General features: G+C 55.6%; 1 protein-coding gene across 1 annotated transcript; it reads right to left on the bottom strand.

Moving 5' to 3' along the window:
• Positions 1–202: 202 nt before the first annotated feature.
• Positions 203–16991, bottom strand: LRRN2 (leucine rich repeat neuronal 2). Its single transcript, XM_063177987.1, has 2 exons — positions 16732–16991; positions 203–2497 (listed from the first exon to the last, which is right to left on the bottom strand). The coding sequence occupies exon 2, from the start codon at positions 2239–2241 to the stop codon at positions 214–216; it is 2028 nt and encodes a 675-aa protein (XP_063034057.1). The 5' UTR covers positions 2242–2497; positions 16732–16991; the 3' UTR covers positions 203–213.
• Between the last annotated feature and the right edge of the window lie 2347 nt (positions 16992–19338).

Here is a 19338-nt window from a genome sequence, read left to right as displayed (position 1 = left end):
ACAGCCAAATCCAGCCCCTCCACACGAATCCAGGACCACCAGAGGCTCCTCTCCCATGGCTCCTGCGGCTCCTCAAGGTCACGTCCACAAAATCCATTTTTTTCCCAGCATTTGTCTTTTTTTTTTTTTTTTTTTGGTAAAAAAACCCTTTCCCCCCTCCCCACCCACCCCAAAGCCCCACCGAACCCCCCCCCCCCCAAAATCCATCCTCCCTCAGCACTCCAGGGGCGCCGCCTGCACCTCCACGGCCAGGAGGTGTCCCCGGGGCTGCACGGGATAAACCACGCGCACGGCCCCGGCGCCACGGAGCGATTCCCGCCGCTCACCGCCGCTCACCGCCACCGCCAGGAGCAGCAGGCACAGCAGCAGCGCCGTCACCAGCGTCCCCTGTCCCCACGGCACGCCCCGCCGGGCCTCTTTAGTCCTGGCGCTCACACAGGCCACCCTGAGCGGCGATGCCACCAAGGTGACGCGCAGACACGCCCGGTACTCGGTGTCGGGGCGCAGCCGGGTGATGTTGAAGCTGTGGGTGCCCGCCGGGATCCGCGCCGAGCCCAGCGCCGCGCCCGGCGCCGAGCTGGCCCAGGTGAGGTTGGAGGAGACGGCGTTGAGGCACGGCCGCCAGGCCAGCAGGACGTGGTGGGGCTGGACGTCCACCACCAGCAGCTCCAGCTCGGCCTGGCCCAGCGGGAAGGAGCGGTTGACCAGCACGCGGACGCCGCGGGTGTCGGCGCCCAGCAGGTTGTGAGCCACGCACGTGTAGAGCCCGGCCTCGCCCGCCGCGATGCCGCGGATCTCCAGCGTCCCCTCCGAGTGCACCTTGAACTTCCCGTCGTCCCCAAACGGCAGCAGCTTCGCCCCGGCCGGCGTCACCCAGTAAATCTCCGGCTCCGGCTCCGCCAGCGCCCGGCAGTGCAGGGCCACGTCGTCGCCCACCTGGGCGTCCAGGCGCGCCGGGATGCTGCGGGCGGAGATGAGCGGCAGGCACTGCTCCGTCATCTCCCGGAACGGGACGTCGCGGATGTGGCGGCGCTGGAGGTCGGGGGGCTCGGCGCACAGCGTGGACTGCGGCTCGATGAAGCGCACGCGGGGCCGGGTGCTGTTGACCCAGCGGATGACGCAGTCGCAGCGCAGCGGGTTGCCGTGGATGCTGATCTCCTGCAGGTTGGGCAGCGACTCCACCGTCTGCCGGTGCAAGGCACTTAGGGCGTTGTTGTTGAGCATCAGCGTCTCCAGCTGCGGAAGGTGCTGGAAGGCCTTGGGGTGGATGAAGGACAGCTTGGGGTTGTTGGTGACGTCCAGCTTGGTCAGCTCGGGGAGGTTGATGAGGGCGAACTGGTCGATGGACACCAGCTCGTCCATGTTGTTGAGGCCCAGCTCCTTGAGGTGCAGCATGTTGGTGAAGTCGCTCTGCTTGACCCTCTGCAGCGGGTTCTTGTTCAGATCCAGGAATTTCAGGCCGGGCACCTGCTGCAGGGCCCTCTTGGGGACATCTGCCAGCTTGTTGTCGTAGAAGGACAGGCTCTCCAGGCTCCTCAGCCCTTCCAGGGCGTAATCCGAGATCTCCCGCAGCTGCATCCCGGCCAGCACCAAACTCCTCAGGTTGCCCAGGGGCCGGAAATTCATGTCCAGGATGGCGTCCACCTTGTTCCCCCCGACCATGAGGATCTCCAGGCTGGGCAACATCTGGAACCAACGGCTGTCCAGCGTCCTCAGCAGGTTGGAGTTGAGGTGGAGCCGCAGGAGGCTGCCCAGGCCGGCGAAGGCGCGGGGGGCGATGCTGCGGAGCCGGTTGTGGTTCAGGTAGAGCTCCTGAAGGTTCCCCAAGCCCGGGAAGCTGCTGTCGGGCAGATCGGAGAGCTGATTCTCCTCCAGGTGCAGGCTCAGCAGCTGGGGCATGTTCCTGAGCCCAAAATCCCAGACGTCAGAGAAGCTGTTCTGCGACAGATCCAGCTCCGACAGGTTCCGCAGGTAGCCCAGCTCGCCCTGCTCCAGCCTGGCGATGTTGTTGCTCTGCAGCAGCAGGGTCTGCGTGCCCTCGGGCAGCTCCGGGGGCACCGAGGTGATGAAGAGGTCGTTGCAGTCCACCGTGGCCGCCTCGCGGTAGGCGGAGCGGGGCGTGTACCAGGGCCGGATCTGGCACACGCAGCGCGGGGGACACGCCACCCGCCAGGGCACCGTGGGCATGGCGCTGGCGGCCACCACGCACAGCAGCAGGCAGCTGGGCCGGAGGCCTCTCATTTTGGGCTGCTGAAGGTCACAGGGAGCATCCAGAGCTGGCCGCAGGGTGACAGCGGTGACGGCGAGGTGGGGACGGCGCCCGTGGCGGGAGATGCTCCATGCGAGCCCCTGGAAGGGTCGGCCCCTGCCCGACGCCCCCAAAATGGGAGCTCAAAGTGCTGGGGGCACCTCAGTCAGAGCTGGGCCTCTCCTTCCTCCCCAAAGGAGTTGTTGCCGTGCTTGGCTGCATCTTCTGGGCTTCTCCTTGAGGTCATTCCTGGAAAAACAGCAGAGTTGGGTTAGAGGAGGGTTTGGGCTTGTGGGGAGCAAGGGGCAGGGACAGGGGACAGGTTGGGGAGGTAAAAATCGGAGGATGGCACCCCCAGGACCCCCAGTGCCCTCAAAACTGCCCAGCAAATCCATGAATTCCGTTTTGTATCCGTAGCATTCACTGTGCCCTCCTATCCCACAGGATCTGTGTGGAATTATCCCATAGAATATTTCCAAATCAAATCCATGAATTCCATTTTATATCCGTGGCATTTTCTGTGCCTTCCCATCCCAGAAAATCTGTCTGGAATTATCCCATGGAATCTGCCCAGGACCCTCCAAACAAATCCATGAATTCTGCTTTATATCCATGATTGAACTGTGTCCTCCCATCCCACAGGATCTGGGTGGAATTATGCCATGGAATCTTCCCAGGATTCCCGAAACAAATCCATGAATTCCATTCTATATCCATGGCATTTTCTGCGCCTTCTCATCCCAGAGAATCTGGTGGAATCATCCCATGGATTCTGCTCAGGACCCCCCTGGATCTGTGGCTGAGCAGAGCCAGAGCTGCAAGAGTTGGGAATAAATTTCCATGGGAATCATCTTCCTGTGGGCTCTGCTTCCTGCTCCTCATCCTCCCCAGCTCCAAATTCCCCCATCCAGAAGCTCCAGCCCCATTTGGGGTCCTCCAATGGGATATTCCTTAGGGAAAAACATCCCCCAAACATCAGGAATGCTCTGGGGGAATCTGGGGTAGGTTTGAACCCCCAGCACCTCCTGCCCCTCTCCCAGTCCAGCCTTTGATTCCATTATTTCCTCCAGCTCTCCCACCCCACGCTGACCCCAATCCAACCTTTCCTTCCCTTAAAAGCCTCTCACCCAGCAGGGGAAAAACCAACAAAAAAAAAAAAAAAGAGTGGGAAGAGCAAAGTTTCAGTTTTATCCCCGCCGTGCTTTCCCTGGGAAGGGCTCCTGAGCCGAGTTTATTCCACATCAGCTCCTCCCGGATCGATCTCCGCTCTTTTCCCTCCTTCCCCGCTGCTTTCAAAGCAGCTCCTGCAGAGCCAGCATGAAAGGAAAGGATGGATCCATCGATTCCCGCTTCCCTCTGATGGATCCACACCTTTCCTTTTAAGTGCTCCGGCGTTTTCGGGTCTGTAAAAGTCTCCAGCTGTTCGAATATCTCTCGAATCTTTTCTCCGTAAAAAAAATATCACGAAGGAATTTGGAGGAGTTTTATTTGTTTTCTTTGAGGTGTGAAGGAAACGCTGGAGAAGGCACCTGGTTCCAACCCTGGTTTTCCAGGGAAAACCTCCCCAGCTCTGCTGGTTTTGTCCATAATTGGATTTTATCCCATTTTTCCCAGCACAGGGCCGAGTTGCAGGGAGAAATCTTTGATATGAGATAATCCAGGAGTTTGTGTGAGTCATGGGGTGGAACAATGGCAGATTTGGGAAAAGCTGGGACCAAAATTCATGGAAAGGAACAAACTGGGAGAAAAGGAAGAGCTTTAGCAGTGAGTGATCCCTGCTGAGGGGGGAAAATGCTGGGAAAGGCGCCTGGTTCCAACCCTGGTTTTCCAGGGAAACCCCCCCCCAGCTCTGCTGGTTTCATCCATAATTGGATTTTATCCCGTTTTTCCCAGCACAGGGCAGGGTTGCAGGGAGAAATCTCTGATATGAGATAATCCAGGAGTTTGTGTGAGTCATGGGATGGGAACTTGTGGGAAAATGGTGGATTTGGGAAAAGTCGGGACCAAAATTCATGGAAAGGAACAAACTGGGAGAAAAGGAAGAGCTTTAGCAGTGAGTGATCCCTGCTGAGGGGGGAAAATCCTGGGACAGGCACCTGGTTCAAACCTGGTTTTCCAGGGAAAACCCCCCCAGCTCTGCTGGTTTCATCCATAATTGGATTTTATCCCATTTTTTCCCAGCACAGGGCAGGGTTGCAGGGAGAAATCTTTGATATGAGATAATCCAGGAGTTTGTGTGAGTCATGGGGTGGAAAAATGGCGGATTTGGGAAAAGTTGGGACCAAAATTCATGGAAAGGAACAAACTGGGAGAAAAGGAAGAGCTTTAGCAGCGAGTGATCCCTGCTGAGGGGGGAAAATGCTGGGAAAGGCGCCTGGTTCCAACCCTGCTTTTCCAGGGAAAACCTCCCCAGCTCTGCTGGTTTCATCCATATTTGGATTTTATCCCGTTTTTCCCAGCGCAGGGCAGGGTTGCAGCATGGATGGCTGGGAGAAATCCTGGATGTGGGATAATCCAGGGGTTTGTGCGAGTCACAGGATGGGGAGTTGAGGGAAAATGGTGGATTTGGGAAAACTTGGGACTAAAATTAATGGAAAGGAGCAAACTGAAGAAGAAATGAATAAGAAATAAGTGAAGAGGAAGAAGAAATAAATACAGGGAAGGGGGAGAAATACTGAGATAAAGGAGACATGCAAGAAAAAAGAGAAACACGGGGGGAAAGGAGAAAGTGAAGGGGCAAAAGAGAAATGAAGGGGCAAAAATGAGAAATAAAAAAGGACAAAGGAGAAATACAAAGGAAAAGGAGAAATAAATAAAAGGACAAAGAAGAAATTAAGCGACAAGAAGAAATAAATGAAGAAAGAAGAAATAAATAGAGGGACAAAGAAGAAATTGAGGAACAAGAAGGAATAAATGGAGAAAGAAGAAATAAATAAAGGGATGAAGGAGAAATAAATAGAGGGACAAAGAAGTGTTAAAAATAGGTTAGAAACCATTGTGAAGTAGTTGATAATTGTTAAGCATGTGCTGTTAGTTTTCTAACCTATTTTTAACAGAAGAAATAAATAAAAGGACAAAGAAGAAATAAATGAAGGGATGAAGGAGAAATAAATAGAGGGACGAAGGAGAAATAAATGAAGGGACGAAGGAGAAAGAAATGAAGGGATGAAGGAGAAATAAATGAAGGGACAAAGAAGAAATAAATGAAGGGACGAAGGAGAAGTAAATGAAGGGACGAAGGAGAAATAAATGAAGGGACGAAGGAGAAATAAATGAAGGGACAAAGAAGAAAGAAATGAAGGGACAAAGAAGAAGGAAATGAAGGAATAAAGAAGTAAATGAAGGGACGAAGGAGAAATAAATGAAGGGACGAAGGAGAAATAAATAGAGGGACAAAGAAGAAATAAATGAAGGGATGAAGGAGAAATAAATGAAGGGACAAAGAAGAAATAAATGAAGGGACGAAGGAGAAATAAATAGAGGGACGAAGGAGAAATAAATGAAGGGACGAAGGAGAAAGAAATGAAGGGACGAAGGAGAAAGAAATGAAGGGACGAAGGAGAAAGAAATGAAGGGACAAAGGAGGAATAAATAGAGGGACAAAGGGCCCCGAGTGTCGCCGGCTCCGTGGCAACCGCCCCCCCTCACCCCTCATCTGTATGCCCGGGCTGAGCCCCGCGGCCGCCGCGGCTCCATGGAAACCCCGAGCTCCCTCCCGGAACCCCAGCCTGGAGATGGGAGATGGGATTGAGGAGCTGCCGCTGGGAAAACTTGGTGGCTTTTGGGGCCTTTTCAGAAATTCCAGGGGGTTTTGGCGCTCGGCAGTTGAGGGGCGCGTGTTCCTGAGGTGGATGATGCCAGGATGGGAGGGTTTTCCTGGGGTGGAAAGGTTTTCCTGGAAAATGAGTTTTCCTGGAATGTGAGGGTTTTTCTTGGGATACCAGGCTGTTCCTGGGATGGGAGAGTTTTCCTAGGATGGGATGGTTTTCCTGGAATATGAGGTTTTTCCGGGATGGGAAGGTGTTCCTTATGGAAGTTTTCTTGGGATGGGAGGGTTTTCGTGGAATATGAAAGTTTTTCTTGGGATACGAGGCTGTTCCTGGGATGGGAGAGTTTTCCTAGGATGGGATGGTTTTCCTGGAATACGAAGTTTTTCCCAGGATGGGAAGGTGTTCCTTATGGAAGTTTTCTTGGGATGGGAGGGTTTTCATGGAATATGAAGGTTTTTCTTGGGATACCAGGCTGTTCCTGGGATGGGAGAGTTTTCCTGGGATGGGAAGGTTTTCCTGGAATACGAAGTTTCTCCGGGATGGGAAGATGTTCCTTAAATATGAAAGTTTTCCTGGGATGGAAAGGTTTTCCTGAGATACGAGGCTGCTCCTTGGAATATGAGAGTTTCCCTGGAATTACGAGGGTTTTCCTGGAATTATGAGACTGTTCCTGGGATGGGAAGGTTTTCCTGGGATTTCCAGGCCATTCCCACCCCCTTTTCCAGCAGCTTCACCCCCCTTAACCCAACACCACCCCCGAGGTGACACGGCATGGGACAGCGATGTCCCCACACGTGTCCCCATCGTGTGCCACCCTGTGTCCCTGTGTCCCTCACAGCAGCCTCCAGCTGCCATTTCGGGATGTCATTCCCTAAAAAAAACCATTTCCAGGAGTTGGGGAACACCTGGCAAAGTCCCTGCTGAGGTCTGAGCCGGGATTTTTGCTCGGGAAAAGCGGCTTTGGAAGCGTTTCCTTGGAAAGGAGGGTGGGTTTAGACGGGATTTTGGGAAGAAATCCTTCCCCATGAGGGCAGCGAGGCCCTGGCACAGCTTTCCCCACCTCTGGAAGTGTCCACGGCCAAGCTGGACAGGGTTTGGAGCCACCAGGATGGGCAGAACCCGTTCCAAACTCCCTTTTCCAGCGATTTCTCCTCTCAGTCATTGTTTTGTGCACAAGGATGGGATTTTTATTTTTTTTTCACATCCTCCTGCATCTCGGCGGGCAGGGAGAGGGCGATAACGTGATTCCTGTTATTCCTGCTTGTCTGGGAGGCAGCCAGGAGATAAAAACGCAGCCGGGAGCAGCAGCTGCCTCTTATCTCTTATCTCGGTGCTTCTCTGCCTGTCTCTGGCTGGATTTTAATGAGGAGGGCCGGGAAATCAGCCTGGTGTGCTCATCCGGGCGCTCCAGGGCTTGGGATTGTTGTCTTGGCTCTGGAATTGTCTTGGTTCTGGAATTGTCTTGGCTCTGGAATTGTTGTCTTGGTTCTGGAATTGTTGTCTCGGTTCTGGAATTGTCTCAGTTCTGGAATTGTTGTCTTGGCTCTGGAATTGTCTTGGTTCTGGAATTGTCTCGGTTCTGGAATTGTTGTCTTGACTCTGGAATTGTTTTGCCTCTGAAATTGTTTTACCTCTAGAATTGTCTCACCTCTGGAATTGTTGTCTCGGTTCTGGAATTGTCTCGGTTCTGGAATTGTTGTTTTGCCTCTGGAATTGTTGCCTCACCTCTGGAATTGTTGTCTCAGCTCTGGAATTGTTGCCTCACCTCTGGAATTGTTGTCTTGCCTCTGGAATTGTCTCGCCTCTGGAATTGTTGTCTTGCCTCTGGAATTGTTGTCTCAGCTCTGGAATTGTCTCTGGAATTGTTTTCTTTGTGGTTTTCCCCCTCCAAACGCTCCCACAAGTTCCTGTGGCATCCCCAATCCAGGCTCAGCTTCCAGCCTGGGAAAAGGGGCAGAATTTGGCCCTCTCGGCCTCAAACTGCACATTCCAGAGGAGCTTGGATGCCTCAGTCATTCCCTAAAGATCGCACATCCCATCCCAAGGGAGCTTTGGAGATGCTCAGGTCCCTGGGCTGGGGGTCCCTTCTCCAAAATTCAGCTTTTGGGAGTTTGGCCTTTCCAAAAGTTCATAAATCCCCAGGGATTTTCGGACAAGAAGACTCAAATCCATTATTTTCAACCAGGAAACCTCAAATCCATGATTTTCAGCCAAGAAGCCTCAAATCCATGATTTCCAACCAGGAGGATTTTCCTGATTTTCAACCAGGAAGCCTCAAATCCATGATTTTCAGCCCAGAAAGCCTCAAATCCATGATTTTCAACCCAGAAAGCCTCAAATCCATGATTTTCAGCCCAGAAAGCCTCAAATCCATGATTTTCAGCCCAGAAAGCCTCAAATCCATGATTTTCAACCCAGAAAGCCTCAAATCCATGATTTTCAGCCCAGAAAGCCTCAAATCCATTATTTTCAGCCCAGAAAGCCTCAATTCCATTATTTTCAGCCCAGAAAGCCTCAATTCCATGATTTTCAGCCCAGAAGTCTCAAATCCATGATTTTCAGCCCCTGGACCCCACCTCATTTTATCCCTGATCCTCAGGCCATGGTGTTAACCTGGAGCGTTTGGAATTGCCCAAATTCCATGGTGGGGGGGGAAAAGCTGGCTGAGCTCTGCCCCTGGAGAGATCCAGGGCTGCGGAGATGGAATTTCAGCTGGATTGTCCTTCCCTGTGGAAAATCCATGTTTTTCACCCGCCCTGAGCCGCGCTGGGCTGCAGCTCTCTGCGTTTTTGGGAGCAGCTCCAGCTCCTGGCAGCGGCTCCGGGCTGCAGCAGGAGCTGAACTCCGTCTGTGCCTGCGGATCCCCGCTCCCAAATCCCACATTTCCAACAGCAAATAAGAACATTCCAGGCAGAAAGGATGTGGGGAAAGAGGAAAAAATCTGATTTTTGGGTATTTATCACCCTGACACCTCTTTTTTTTTTTTTTTTTTTTTTTTATGATTTGCAGAGCCTTGGCTCGTTTTTCCTCCCACACAGAATTCCATGGAATTTCCCAATCCAGCCCCTTCCTATCCAGGCAGGGAGGTCACAGGTGCATTCCCAGAATATCCCAAATATTCCCCTCCTGCCCCACGCCCTTCCTGGCTGTTCCTGCCTGGTTTTTCCTGAGCCATCCCCAGGATCTCCTTCCCAAGAGAGAATTTAGAGCCCTTCAACCTTTGGAAGCCGTCGCTGAGGGTTCCAGGGAAAGCTTCCAAGTGGAATTTGCTTCCAGATTTTGGGGAATTCTGTGATCAGTACTGCTCCAGTCACTGGGAACTGTGGGGAGCTGGGAGCCCCCAGAATTCCTGCCCCATCCCATCCCATTGATCCCATCCCATCCCATTGATCCCATCCCATCCCATCCCATCCCATTGATCCCATCCCATCCCACCCCATCCCATCCCATCCCATCCCATTGATCCCATCCCATTGATCCCATCCCATCCCATCCCATCCCATCCCATCCCATCCCATCCCATCCCATCCCATCCCATCCCATCCCATCCCATCCCATCCCATCCCATCCCATCCCATCCCATCCCATCCCATCCCATTCCCTAAAGGAGCTGTGGGATTTTCCCAGGATCAGGCCGGGTTTTTCCATCCCGTGGGTGCAGTGGGAATGCTCAGCATCCACATCCCGCTGGAAAATCCCTCTCTGGGAGCCCAGGGAAGGGCTCAGCCCCCCCAAAATTCCATAAAATGGGAATTTCGGAGCGCTGCTCCATGCAGGGCACAGCAGGGACACTGCTGTGTCATTCCCTGTGACCTTCCCAGCGGATGGGGAGGGATCGATAATTAATTCCTCATTAACGCCGCCTCATTTGCAGAGCAGCTCCCCCCAAACCTCCCCCTTTTCCCTTCCCCCGTCCAAGGACAGGAATGTCTGGGAATGTCAAAGAGTTTGAGTTCCTGGGAATGTCAAAGAGTTTGAGCTCCAGGGAATGTCAAAGGATTTGAGTTCCTGGGAATGTCAAAGAGTTTGAGCTCCAGGGAATGTCAAAGGATTTGAATTCCTGGGAATGTCAAAGGGTTTGAATTCCTGGGAATGTCAAAGGGTTTGAATTCCTGGGAATGTCAAAGGGTTTGAGTTCCTGGGAATGTCAAAGGATTTGAATTCCTGGGAATGTCAAAGGGTTTAAATTCCTGGGAATGTCAAAGGATTTGAGTTCCTGGGAATGTCAAAGGATTTGAATTCCAGGGAATGTCAAAGGAGTTCCTGGGAATGTCAAAGGATTTGAGTTCCTGGGAATGTCAAAGGATTTGAGTTCCTGGGAATGTCAAAGGGTTTGAATTCCAGGGCTGCTCCCACGGAATTCCAGCTCAGGGCAGCATCCGTGGGATCAAAGCCATTCCCAGTCCCAGGGAAGCCTCTCCCTGCTTTTCTCCTGGAGCATTCCGGCCTCCTTGGATGCCAGAAAGGCCTGGAATGACCAAAACCCTTGGAATCACATCCCAGCCATGTCTGCAGGATCCAGGATTCTCCTTGAGGAGCCAATCCCACCCTTGGGATCCCTCCAGGGCCAGGATGCCTCTGGAATTCCACAAGGACTCTGGAATTCCATCAGGGCTCTGGAATTCCACAAAGACTCTGGAATTCCACAAAGACTCTGGAATTCCATCAGGACTCTGGAATTCCACAAAGACTCTGGAATTCCACAAAGACTCTGGAATTCCATCAGGACTCTGGAATTCCATCAGGACTCTGGAATTCCACAAAGACTCTGGAATTCCATCAGGACTCTGGAATTCCATCAGGACTCTGGAATTCCACAAAGACTCTGGAATTCCATCAGGACTCTGGAATTCCATCAGGACTCTGGAATTTCACAAAGACTCTGGAATTCCATCAGGGCTCTGGAATTCCACAAAGACTCTGGAATTCCACAAAGACTCTGGAATTCCATCAGGAATCTGGAATTCCACAAGGACTCTGGAATTCCACAACGACACGAGGTCCCACTGCCAGGGGACAACCCAAGGTGCCCCAGCTCCCAATTCCCAACAAATTCCAAGCCTGGAATCGCTGGCTGCAGGTCAGGGCGGAAAAGAAGGGAGCCCCAGCAGTAAAAAAAAAACAACCCAGGAAAATACCAAACCCAGGCTTTTCCAGCGGAAAGGGAACAACCCCCAGCATCCCCCAAGAAAAGCCGCGGATCGGCGCGGATGCCAAGGAGTCATCAGGAATCCTAAGGAAAACCTACGGTTGCCGTGGCAACTGGCAGGCAGGGCTGCCTCACCCCCTCCCCGGGCACGGAGCGGATCCGTGGGATGGAGGCAAATCCCTCTGGAAAGGCTCGGGGAGCCGGGCAGGGGATGGAGCAGCGCTGCCTTTATGGGGTTTTTGGGGGCTGAGCCGCTCGCGGCGCTCCCCGAGAGGGATTTTCCAGAGGGGTGCGGATGCTGCGCCCGCCGGGTGGAAAATCCCTCCCCTGATTCCCGGTAAATTCCGTTTCCAGCTTGTCTGGAATGAAATCATCCTGCTGAGAGCTGGGAGAGGAGGAAAAAGGGGATTGATCCACGGAGGGAAAAACTGGGATGGGCTCAAGCACCGCTGGGCTTGGAGCTGGAGCTGGAATGGCTCTGGAGCAGGAAGGAAAAGATTTGGAGAGCCAAGGGACATCCCAGCTGCTCATCCCCCCTCATTCCCATGGAAAAATCCCTCAGTTTCCAGGGATTCTGCAGTAGGAAATGGGAAAACCTGGAAAATGCAGCAGGAAAAGCTGATCCCTGTCCCGACAGACCTCGAGGGCTGCTGATGGAACCAAATCCATCTCCCAAAACCATTTCCCAAATCCCTTTTCCGAATCCATCTCCCAAATCCATTTCCAAATCCACTTCCCAAGTCCCTTTCCCAAATCCATCTCCCAAATCCCTGCTCTCCCATCTTTTCAGCATCCTGACAATTCCAGGAAAACTGGGAAAATCCATGGCCAAGCCAGGGAGGACAACCCTGCCCAAGAGGATTTTACTGGGAAAAAAAGGAGCCAAGGAATTATTAAAGAGCCATAAAAACAGCTGGAAAATGCCCCTGAAATCCCCTTTTTTTTTAAACAAGAATTCCATGGAAAGGGAATTCCAGCGTGGATGGAAATTCGGGGACCTGGAATTCTGAAGGACTGGCCCTGGGTTCTTCCAAAGGGATGGATCCCACCAAACTCCAGGAATTCAGGAATGCCGGAGCTGGGACAACCAATGCTGGGACAACCAATGCTGGGAGCTCGTGGGAGTTGGGAAAAGTGACTCAGAAATGGGACCGAGCTCAAAATTTTCCATGGGAATCCAAACATTCCTGGGAAAAACGGGCTCTGCAGCAATTTTCAAATCGGGATCAAAGCTTCCACCCCATTTCCTTTTTTTTTTTTGGGATTTCAAGGCAAGGGAGAGGCTTTGATGAGGCGTCAAACGCCGCTTGGAGCAGCCAAAATATTCCTTGAAATTTAAGGATCATCCTGGAAAGGTCGACAACCAAACGATGGGAAAGCTTCGGAAAAGCTTCTCATGGCACAAACCAAATTGCATTTTTTAAAGGATCATAAATTGGAAAAATCCCCTTTTTTTTCCAGGTAGAATTTGTATTTTTAATGCTTTTCCCTCATCATTATTCCCAAAGGTCCTGCTGGGAATCAGGGAAGCGAAGCTGCTGCTTTTCCTTCCTAAAAAAGATCTGGAGCTGGCTGCTCTGATCCTTTGGGAAAAGATGGTTAAGATGCAAAACCCCTTTTCCTGCTGATTCCAAATCCCTCATTTAAAATTCCTTATTAAATCCTCTCTCTTCCCCAAAAATCCCAATTTTTTTCCCAGCCTGGATTCTCCTCATTTTGTCCACTGGGAAGGACAAAGCACCAACCCTCAAATTTCACCTGGGATTGATTATTTTTGTTAGGATCCTTATAAATTCCATTAAAAATGGGATTTTTAACAGAGATTGGGATACTCTGGAGCCCGGAGAGGGTCAGGAAAATCAAGGATCATTCCTGGAGGGGAAAACCCGGCCTTAATTCCAAGCAGAGCTGGTGAACAACTGATCCCGAATAATTTATCCCAAATCATTTATTCCCGAATAATTTATGGATCCAGTCTGGGTGAGAGGAGCCCCAGACTTCAGTCCCAATTAAGGCCTTTGTGAATTGTCTGGGAACGGATCCCAATTTTTCCCATATTTATTTGTTCCCCGGGATCGCGCTCCAAACGGAGCCGCCGCACAATTCCTGCTTTTCCCGAGTGTTTGCAAACAGCTCCCACTGCCAGCATTTGGAGGGGGTTTTCCAGCCCCTATCCCACCTTGGGACCTGTGGGAATTTTCATGGGAATGATCCCCAAGAACTCCTGGCTGGATGGAGAGGGGACGGCAAAGGCTCCCGAGGTGATTTTCCCCAAAAAATTCCTAAAATTCAGCTGCTGGATCCGCATTTTCCAAAGCTTTCCATAAAGAAATGGATGGCCTGGAATGCTGCTGGGAATTCCAGAGGCTACCTGAGTCCTGGATAAATGGATGCTGGAAGTTGCCAGGTTTATCCAGGTTTATCCTCCCGACTCAGGAGCGGCGATCCCGATCCCAAAATTCCACCCCAAAATCCCAGTGCGGGGTTTTATCCACAGGGAACGCACCCAAATTTCAGGAATTTTGAATTCATCCCATTTTCCTGCTCATCCCAGTGCCCTGGCAGGAAGCAGCAACTGGGATTGGGATTCTCCTTTCCAAGCTGGGAATTATTCCCTTGGGAATAATCCCATAAAACCAAAGTCATGGGGGAGAGAGAGATCCCAGCCCTCATTCCAGGGGCTTGGGATTGGGAACAGACAGTGGGAACAGCTCCTTCATGTCCTGGCAAAGGGATTTGGGAGCAAAAATGGGGTGGTGATGAATTTTTGTGTCCTTTTGGGACATCGGGAATGTCATTCCATGGAGTCTCCCAGGGAAGGGGAGAAGCATTAATGACCAGGGTGATCCAGGAGGAAATCTGGGAATAAAGGGGCAGAGCCTCGTGTTCGGGGTTCACCTGCACAGGCGACATTCCCAAACTCCCCCGTGCCAGCTCTGGGCATTCCCAGCATCCCCCCAATCCCTGTCCTAGCCAGGAAATCCAGGATCACATCCCAGAAGGGCAGGGAAGTGTTTTTCCAGCAGAAAGCAGGAGCAGGGACGATCCCTGGGCTTTGGGAGAAGGAACTGTGGCTGGGCAGGGCGGCGGGAGTGCTCTGGAATTGAAACCGGAATTCCGTGGGAATCTGAGATTCCGTGGGAATGGGAACGGCTCCTCTGAACCCCCGAGGGGGCAATTCCAGCTCAATACCCGCGGTTTTGGGAAAAGGGAATTCCTGCAGCCCCGCTGAGGCTGGATGGGGCCGGGATGGGGTCGGGATGGGGTCGGGATGGGGTCGGGATGGGGTTGGATCGGGGTCCTGCAGAATTCCCGGCCCTTTTCCCTGTGCCAGAGGGATCCCAAGGGCTCTGCCGGGGCTCTGGGCACGGCTCAGCTCCTGGTTTCCCTCTGTGGATGAGAAGAGAGATCCCATCCAAAGGGAAGGGTTGGGAATGGGAACGGGAACGGGAATGAGAACGGGAATGGGAATGGGAATGGGAACGGGAATGGGAACAGGAATGGGAAGAGAGATGCCAGCCAAAGAGAAAGGTTGGGGTTGGAAAGGGAGATCCCTTCCAAAGAAAAGGGTTGGGAATGGGAGGAGAGATCCCATCCAAATAAAAGGGTTGGGAATGGGAAGGGAGATCCCAGCCAAATAAAAGGGTTGGGAATGGCCGAGGAGCAGAGCCCTCAGATCCCGATCCTGCTCTGCCACTTCCAGCGATGCCAGCAGGTGACAAAGCCACTCCTGCTGCCCGCAGAGGGGACACAGAGAGCCGGGAATGCCAGGAAAAGCCTCAGCAGGGCGGGATCGGGATCCTGCAGCACAGCGAGCCCGGTCTGGAGCCGGGAGATGCTGCCCCGTGTCCCTGCAGTGACCTGAGGGACATCCCGGAACAATCCCCAGGACAGGGAATCGTGTCCGGAGCCACCGCAGGCTCGGGATGAGGGAGGCCGGGATGAGCCATTCCCGTCCCGGCTTCTCCAGGGGCTCTGCCCGGGAAAGGCAGGGCTGGGTCCTGGCTCGGCACCAGCGCGGAGGGGACAGGGAGGGGACACGCAGGGGACAGGGAGGGGACACACAGGGGACATCGGAGGGGACAGAGGTGACATCCGCGCGTGGCTCCGGAGCTGCCACAGCCCCGGCACGTCCAGGCTGGAGGGAGCGGGTCCCGGCGGCAGCGCCCACCTGCAGCTCCAGCCACGGCATCCCCGGGAACGCCGCTCCCGGCGGCTCCTCCGGGCTCCCACCAGCACCGGCCCTGCGTGTCCAGGGCTTCTCCCGCTCCTCCTGGGCGCTGCAATCCCTTCCTCCAGGCTCTGGGAGAAACCAGGGCCGGGCTGAGCACCAGGAGAGGCGAGGGCAGGGCTGGATCAGCCGCACACGGAGCGCGGGGTCCCTGCCGGCCCTGAGCCCTTTCCCGGAGCGGCTCTGAGGATCAACCCGGGGGTCTCCGGGCTGGCTGGGCACGGCCCCGGGCAGGGCAGAGCTGGGCATGGCCCCGGGCAGGGCAGAGCTGGGCATGGCCCTGGGCAGGGCTGGGCGCTGGCGCAGGGACCCGGGCAGGCTGGGTACGGCCCCGGGCAGGGCTGGCACAAGGACCCGGGCAGGGCAGGGCTGGGCACGGCCCCGGGCAGGGCTGGGCACGGCCCCGGGCAGGGCTGGCACAGGAACCCGGGCAGGGCAGGGCTGGGCACGGCCCCGGGCAGGGATGGGTACGGACCCGGGCAGAGCAGGGATGGGCACGGCCCCGGGCAGGGCTGGGCGCTGGCACAGGGACCCGGGCACTGCGGGCGGGTGCAGCCGCGGCAGGGAGGGGCAGGGCTGGGCAGCGGGGGGAGGTAAACACGGCACCGGCACAGAAAGCAGGAAAATGACATTAAAATGACACCAAAATGACACCAAAACGACACCAAAATGACACCAAAATGACTGTTCCCGACGCGTCCTTTGCCATCACCTTTGCTGTCCCCAGGTGGAGGAGGGCTGGCCAGGAGCCCCAAGGACCGCGTCGTTCCTCTATTTCACACCCTGCGTCCCTCCCGTCACATTTTCCGCGTCGCTCGGGCACCCAGGGGTTAACGCCCGGGAAGCGCCGCTCCCGCCCGGATCGCATCCCGGCAGCATCCCCGGATCCCGGCCCCGCCGGCGGCTCCGTGACCAGCGCATCACCCCCGGCCCCGCCGCCCTCACCCCCCGCTCCCGCCCCGCCGGGCCCAGGATCCGCCGGATCCCGGAGGAGTTTCCAGGAGCGGGAATGCGGCTCCCACCCCGCGGTACCTGGGAGCCATCCCTGCCTTCCTCCCGTCCCTTCATCCCCTCCCGGAGCGCCTCTCTCCATCCATTCCCTGTTATTTTTTTTATTTTTTTTTCCCCACCCCGTTTATTTCCAAACGCACCATTTCTCCTCAAACCCAGCATCGAGCAGGGAAAGCAAAGCTCTGGAATGGCAAAAAAAAAAAAAAAAAACAACCCCGAGCGAGCTGGAGGCGCCGGCTCGCTGCTGCAGAGCGCGGGAGCCCCCCTCAAAGTCACCCCCGGCCCCAAAGCCCCCAAACCACAGCGGTGGCCCCCAACTCACCCTCCGAGCGTGTCCCCGTCCCCCGGCGCCGCTGTCACCGCCTGCCACCCCCCGCCACAGCTGCCCGCACATCTGGCAGACAAAAGGCCGGCTGGCTCCGGAGCTGTCACCGCTGGCGGGGTCTGTCCTTGTCGCTGAGGACGGCGACAGGGCCAGCAGGACCCTCCGGCCACCCTCGGGGCTGGAGGCGGCGGGGAGAGCTCCTCACCCTTCGCTCGCCCGGCGCCTTCGCAGCCGCACAGTGCCCGCTCCCCCTCCTCCTCCTCCTCCTCCCTCTCCTCCTTCTCCCCTCCCTCCCCAATCCTCCTCCTCCTCCTCACTCCAGCCTTGTCGCCACGGCGTGCCACCCACCCGAGCAGCTCCTGCCTTAACCCCTGCGGCTCCGGCCTCTCCCGGCGGATGTTCCCGAGGGATGAAGGCCCTCCCGGGGGATGATGCCGAGGGATGAAGGCTCTCCCGGAGATGCTGAGCCGGCCCTCGGCATCCGCAGCGCTCCCGCTGCGCCGCCGCCGCCCCCTCCCCGCACACGGGGGTCGCCCAGCCCGGGGGGTGGGTGCGAGGGGAAGGGGACGCTCGGTGGATTTGGGATTTGTGTCCCAAATTTGGGATTTGTGTCCCAGATCTCCTTCTGTCCATCGGCATTTCTCGGCATTTCCAAAGATGACCCCGCCAGCCCCGTGTCCCTGCCGAGGGGACAGCGAGGCCACCCCGCGGCTTTCCCGGCTCTGTCCCCAAGCAGGGGCTCGTTTCCCCCAAAAAGCGATTTTCAGGGAAATCTTAACCTTGGGAAAAAAACTGGGGAAAATCTGCATTTTGCCCAGCTGTGTTACCCAGAGGGGTGACACAGACCCCACCCACGGTGACACCCAGCGTGACACGGGGACAAGGACCTGTCACCGGCAGCTGTGGGGGGCTGGGACAAGGGCAGGATTTGGGGTGCGGGCAGCAGAGCACCCCCAGATTTGTTTTTGCATCCCAGAAAAGCCTTTCCCAGCCCCGGGGAGGGACAGAGGGCCCTGGGAGGGGGGAGGTGACAGCGGCCATCGAGTGCCCGTTTTATGCTCGGTTTGGAGAGCGGAGCCGGGGCTTGGCTCCAGCCCGGGGCTGGAGAGGGGCTGGGGCTGGATTAGGGTTGGAACTCGGGGCCGGAATTTGGGGCTGGAGTGGGACTGGAACGGGGCTGGGACAGGAGCGGGGCCGGAGCTCGGCGTTGGAGCTCGGGGCTGGGACTGAATCAGGGCTGGAACTCGGGGCTGGAGTGGGGCTGGAATTTGGGTCTGGAGTGGGGCTGGGGGCTGAATCAGGATTGGAATTTGGGTCTGGAGTGGGGCTGGGGGCTGAATCAGGATTGCAACTCGGGGCTGGGGCTCAGGGCTGGAATTCGAGGCTGGAGCAGGGCTGGGGTGCTGGATCAGGGTTGGAATTTGGGGCTGGAGGGGGGCTGAAGCTGGGCTGGGGTCTGGATCAGGGTTGGAACTCGAGGCTGGAGCTCCGGACTGGAATTTGGGGCTGGAGTGGGGCTGGGGTCTGGATCAGGGTTGGAATTTGGGGCTGGATCAGGGCTGGGGTCTGGATCAGGGTTGGAACTCGGGGCTGGATCAGGGTTGGAATTTGGGGCTGGAGTGGGGCTGGGGGCTGGGTCAGGGTTGGAACTCGGGGCTGGAATTTGGGTCTGGAGCAGGGCTGGGGTCTGGATCAGGGCTGGAGCTCGGGGCTGGAGCTCGGGGCTGGAGCGGGGCCGCGCACACGCCGAGCAGAGCTCGCAGAGCGCTCGGAGTGACCTGATTTAATTGGCAGCGCTTCAATGGCATCGAGTCCCTGCCCGCCCCCCTCGGCAGAGCCCTTCCGCAGGCGCCTAACGCGAGCTGGGCTCCGCTTCAGCCTCACTAAAGCCGGGCTTTGCTTCAGAGCGTCCCTGAGGTCAGGGGAGCCTCAGCTGCACCGGCCCCTCCAGGATTGTCCAACAGCAAAAGGAAAAATCGGGGCTGGCTCACGGGAGGAAATTCCCATTTATTTTTCCCCAGATCCTGTTAGCATCCTGTGGAAACTGCTGAGGAGCTCCGGGTGGGCTGGGAAAGCCCCTCCAGTGGGATTTGGAGGGCTGGGAAAACATTTCCAGGGGGATTTTGTGCCCGTTCCCGCTGCCAGGGCTGGGGGCACTTGGAGCAGGGGTTGGTTCGGTTTGCAGCCCCCTGTGCTGTGGTGCGGGCAGGGAAATGCCCCTTGGAATGTCCCAAATCCCTGTGGAACTCCTGGAAAAGCCCTTTCATGTGGATTTGGAGGGCTGGAAAAGCCCTTCCAGGTGGATTTGGAGGGCTGGGAAAGCCTTTCCAGGTGGATTTTGTGCCCATGCCCGGGAGCAGGGGTTGGTTTGCAGCCCCCTGTGCTGTGGGGCTGGCAGGGAAATTCCCTTTGAAATTTCCCAAATTCCTGTGGAAGGCTCTGTGGAGCTCCTGGCAAAGCCCTTCCAGGTGGATTTCGAATGCTCCAGGCGGATTTTGGCCGCTCCAGGCTTTCCCAGGGATGGAGAAGCCGCTCCCAGGCGTCCCGGATCCCTGCCCGTGCCCCATCCGGCCTCGCCCCGCTCCTGCCGCGCTGCTGCAGAGG

Source organism: Melospiza melodia, chromosome 28 (genome assembly GCF_035770615.1).
Source record: "Melospiza melodia melodia isolate bMelMel2 chromosome 28, bMelMel2.pri, whole genome shotgun sequence".
In the NCBI taxonomy this organism is placed as follows: Eukaryota; Metazoa; Chordata; class Aves; order Passeriformes; family Passerellidae; genus Melospiza; species Melospiza melodia.
The sequence above is the reverse complement of the archived record's forward strand: the minus strand, read 5'-3'. Positions and strand labels throughout refer to the sequence as shown.

Coding starts and splice junctions, on each gene's coding strand:
- LRRN2 (XM_063177987.1), bottom strand. CDS start 2,241: ATGAGAGGCCTCCGGCCCAGCTGCCTGCTGCTGTGCGTGGTGGCCGCC.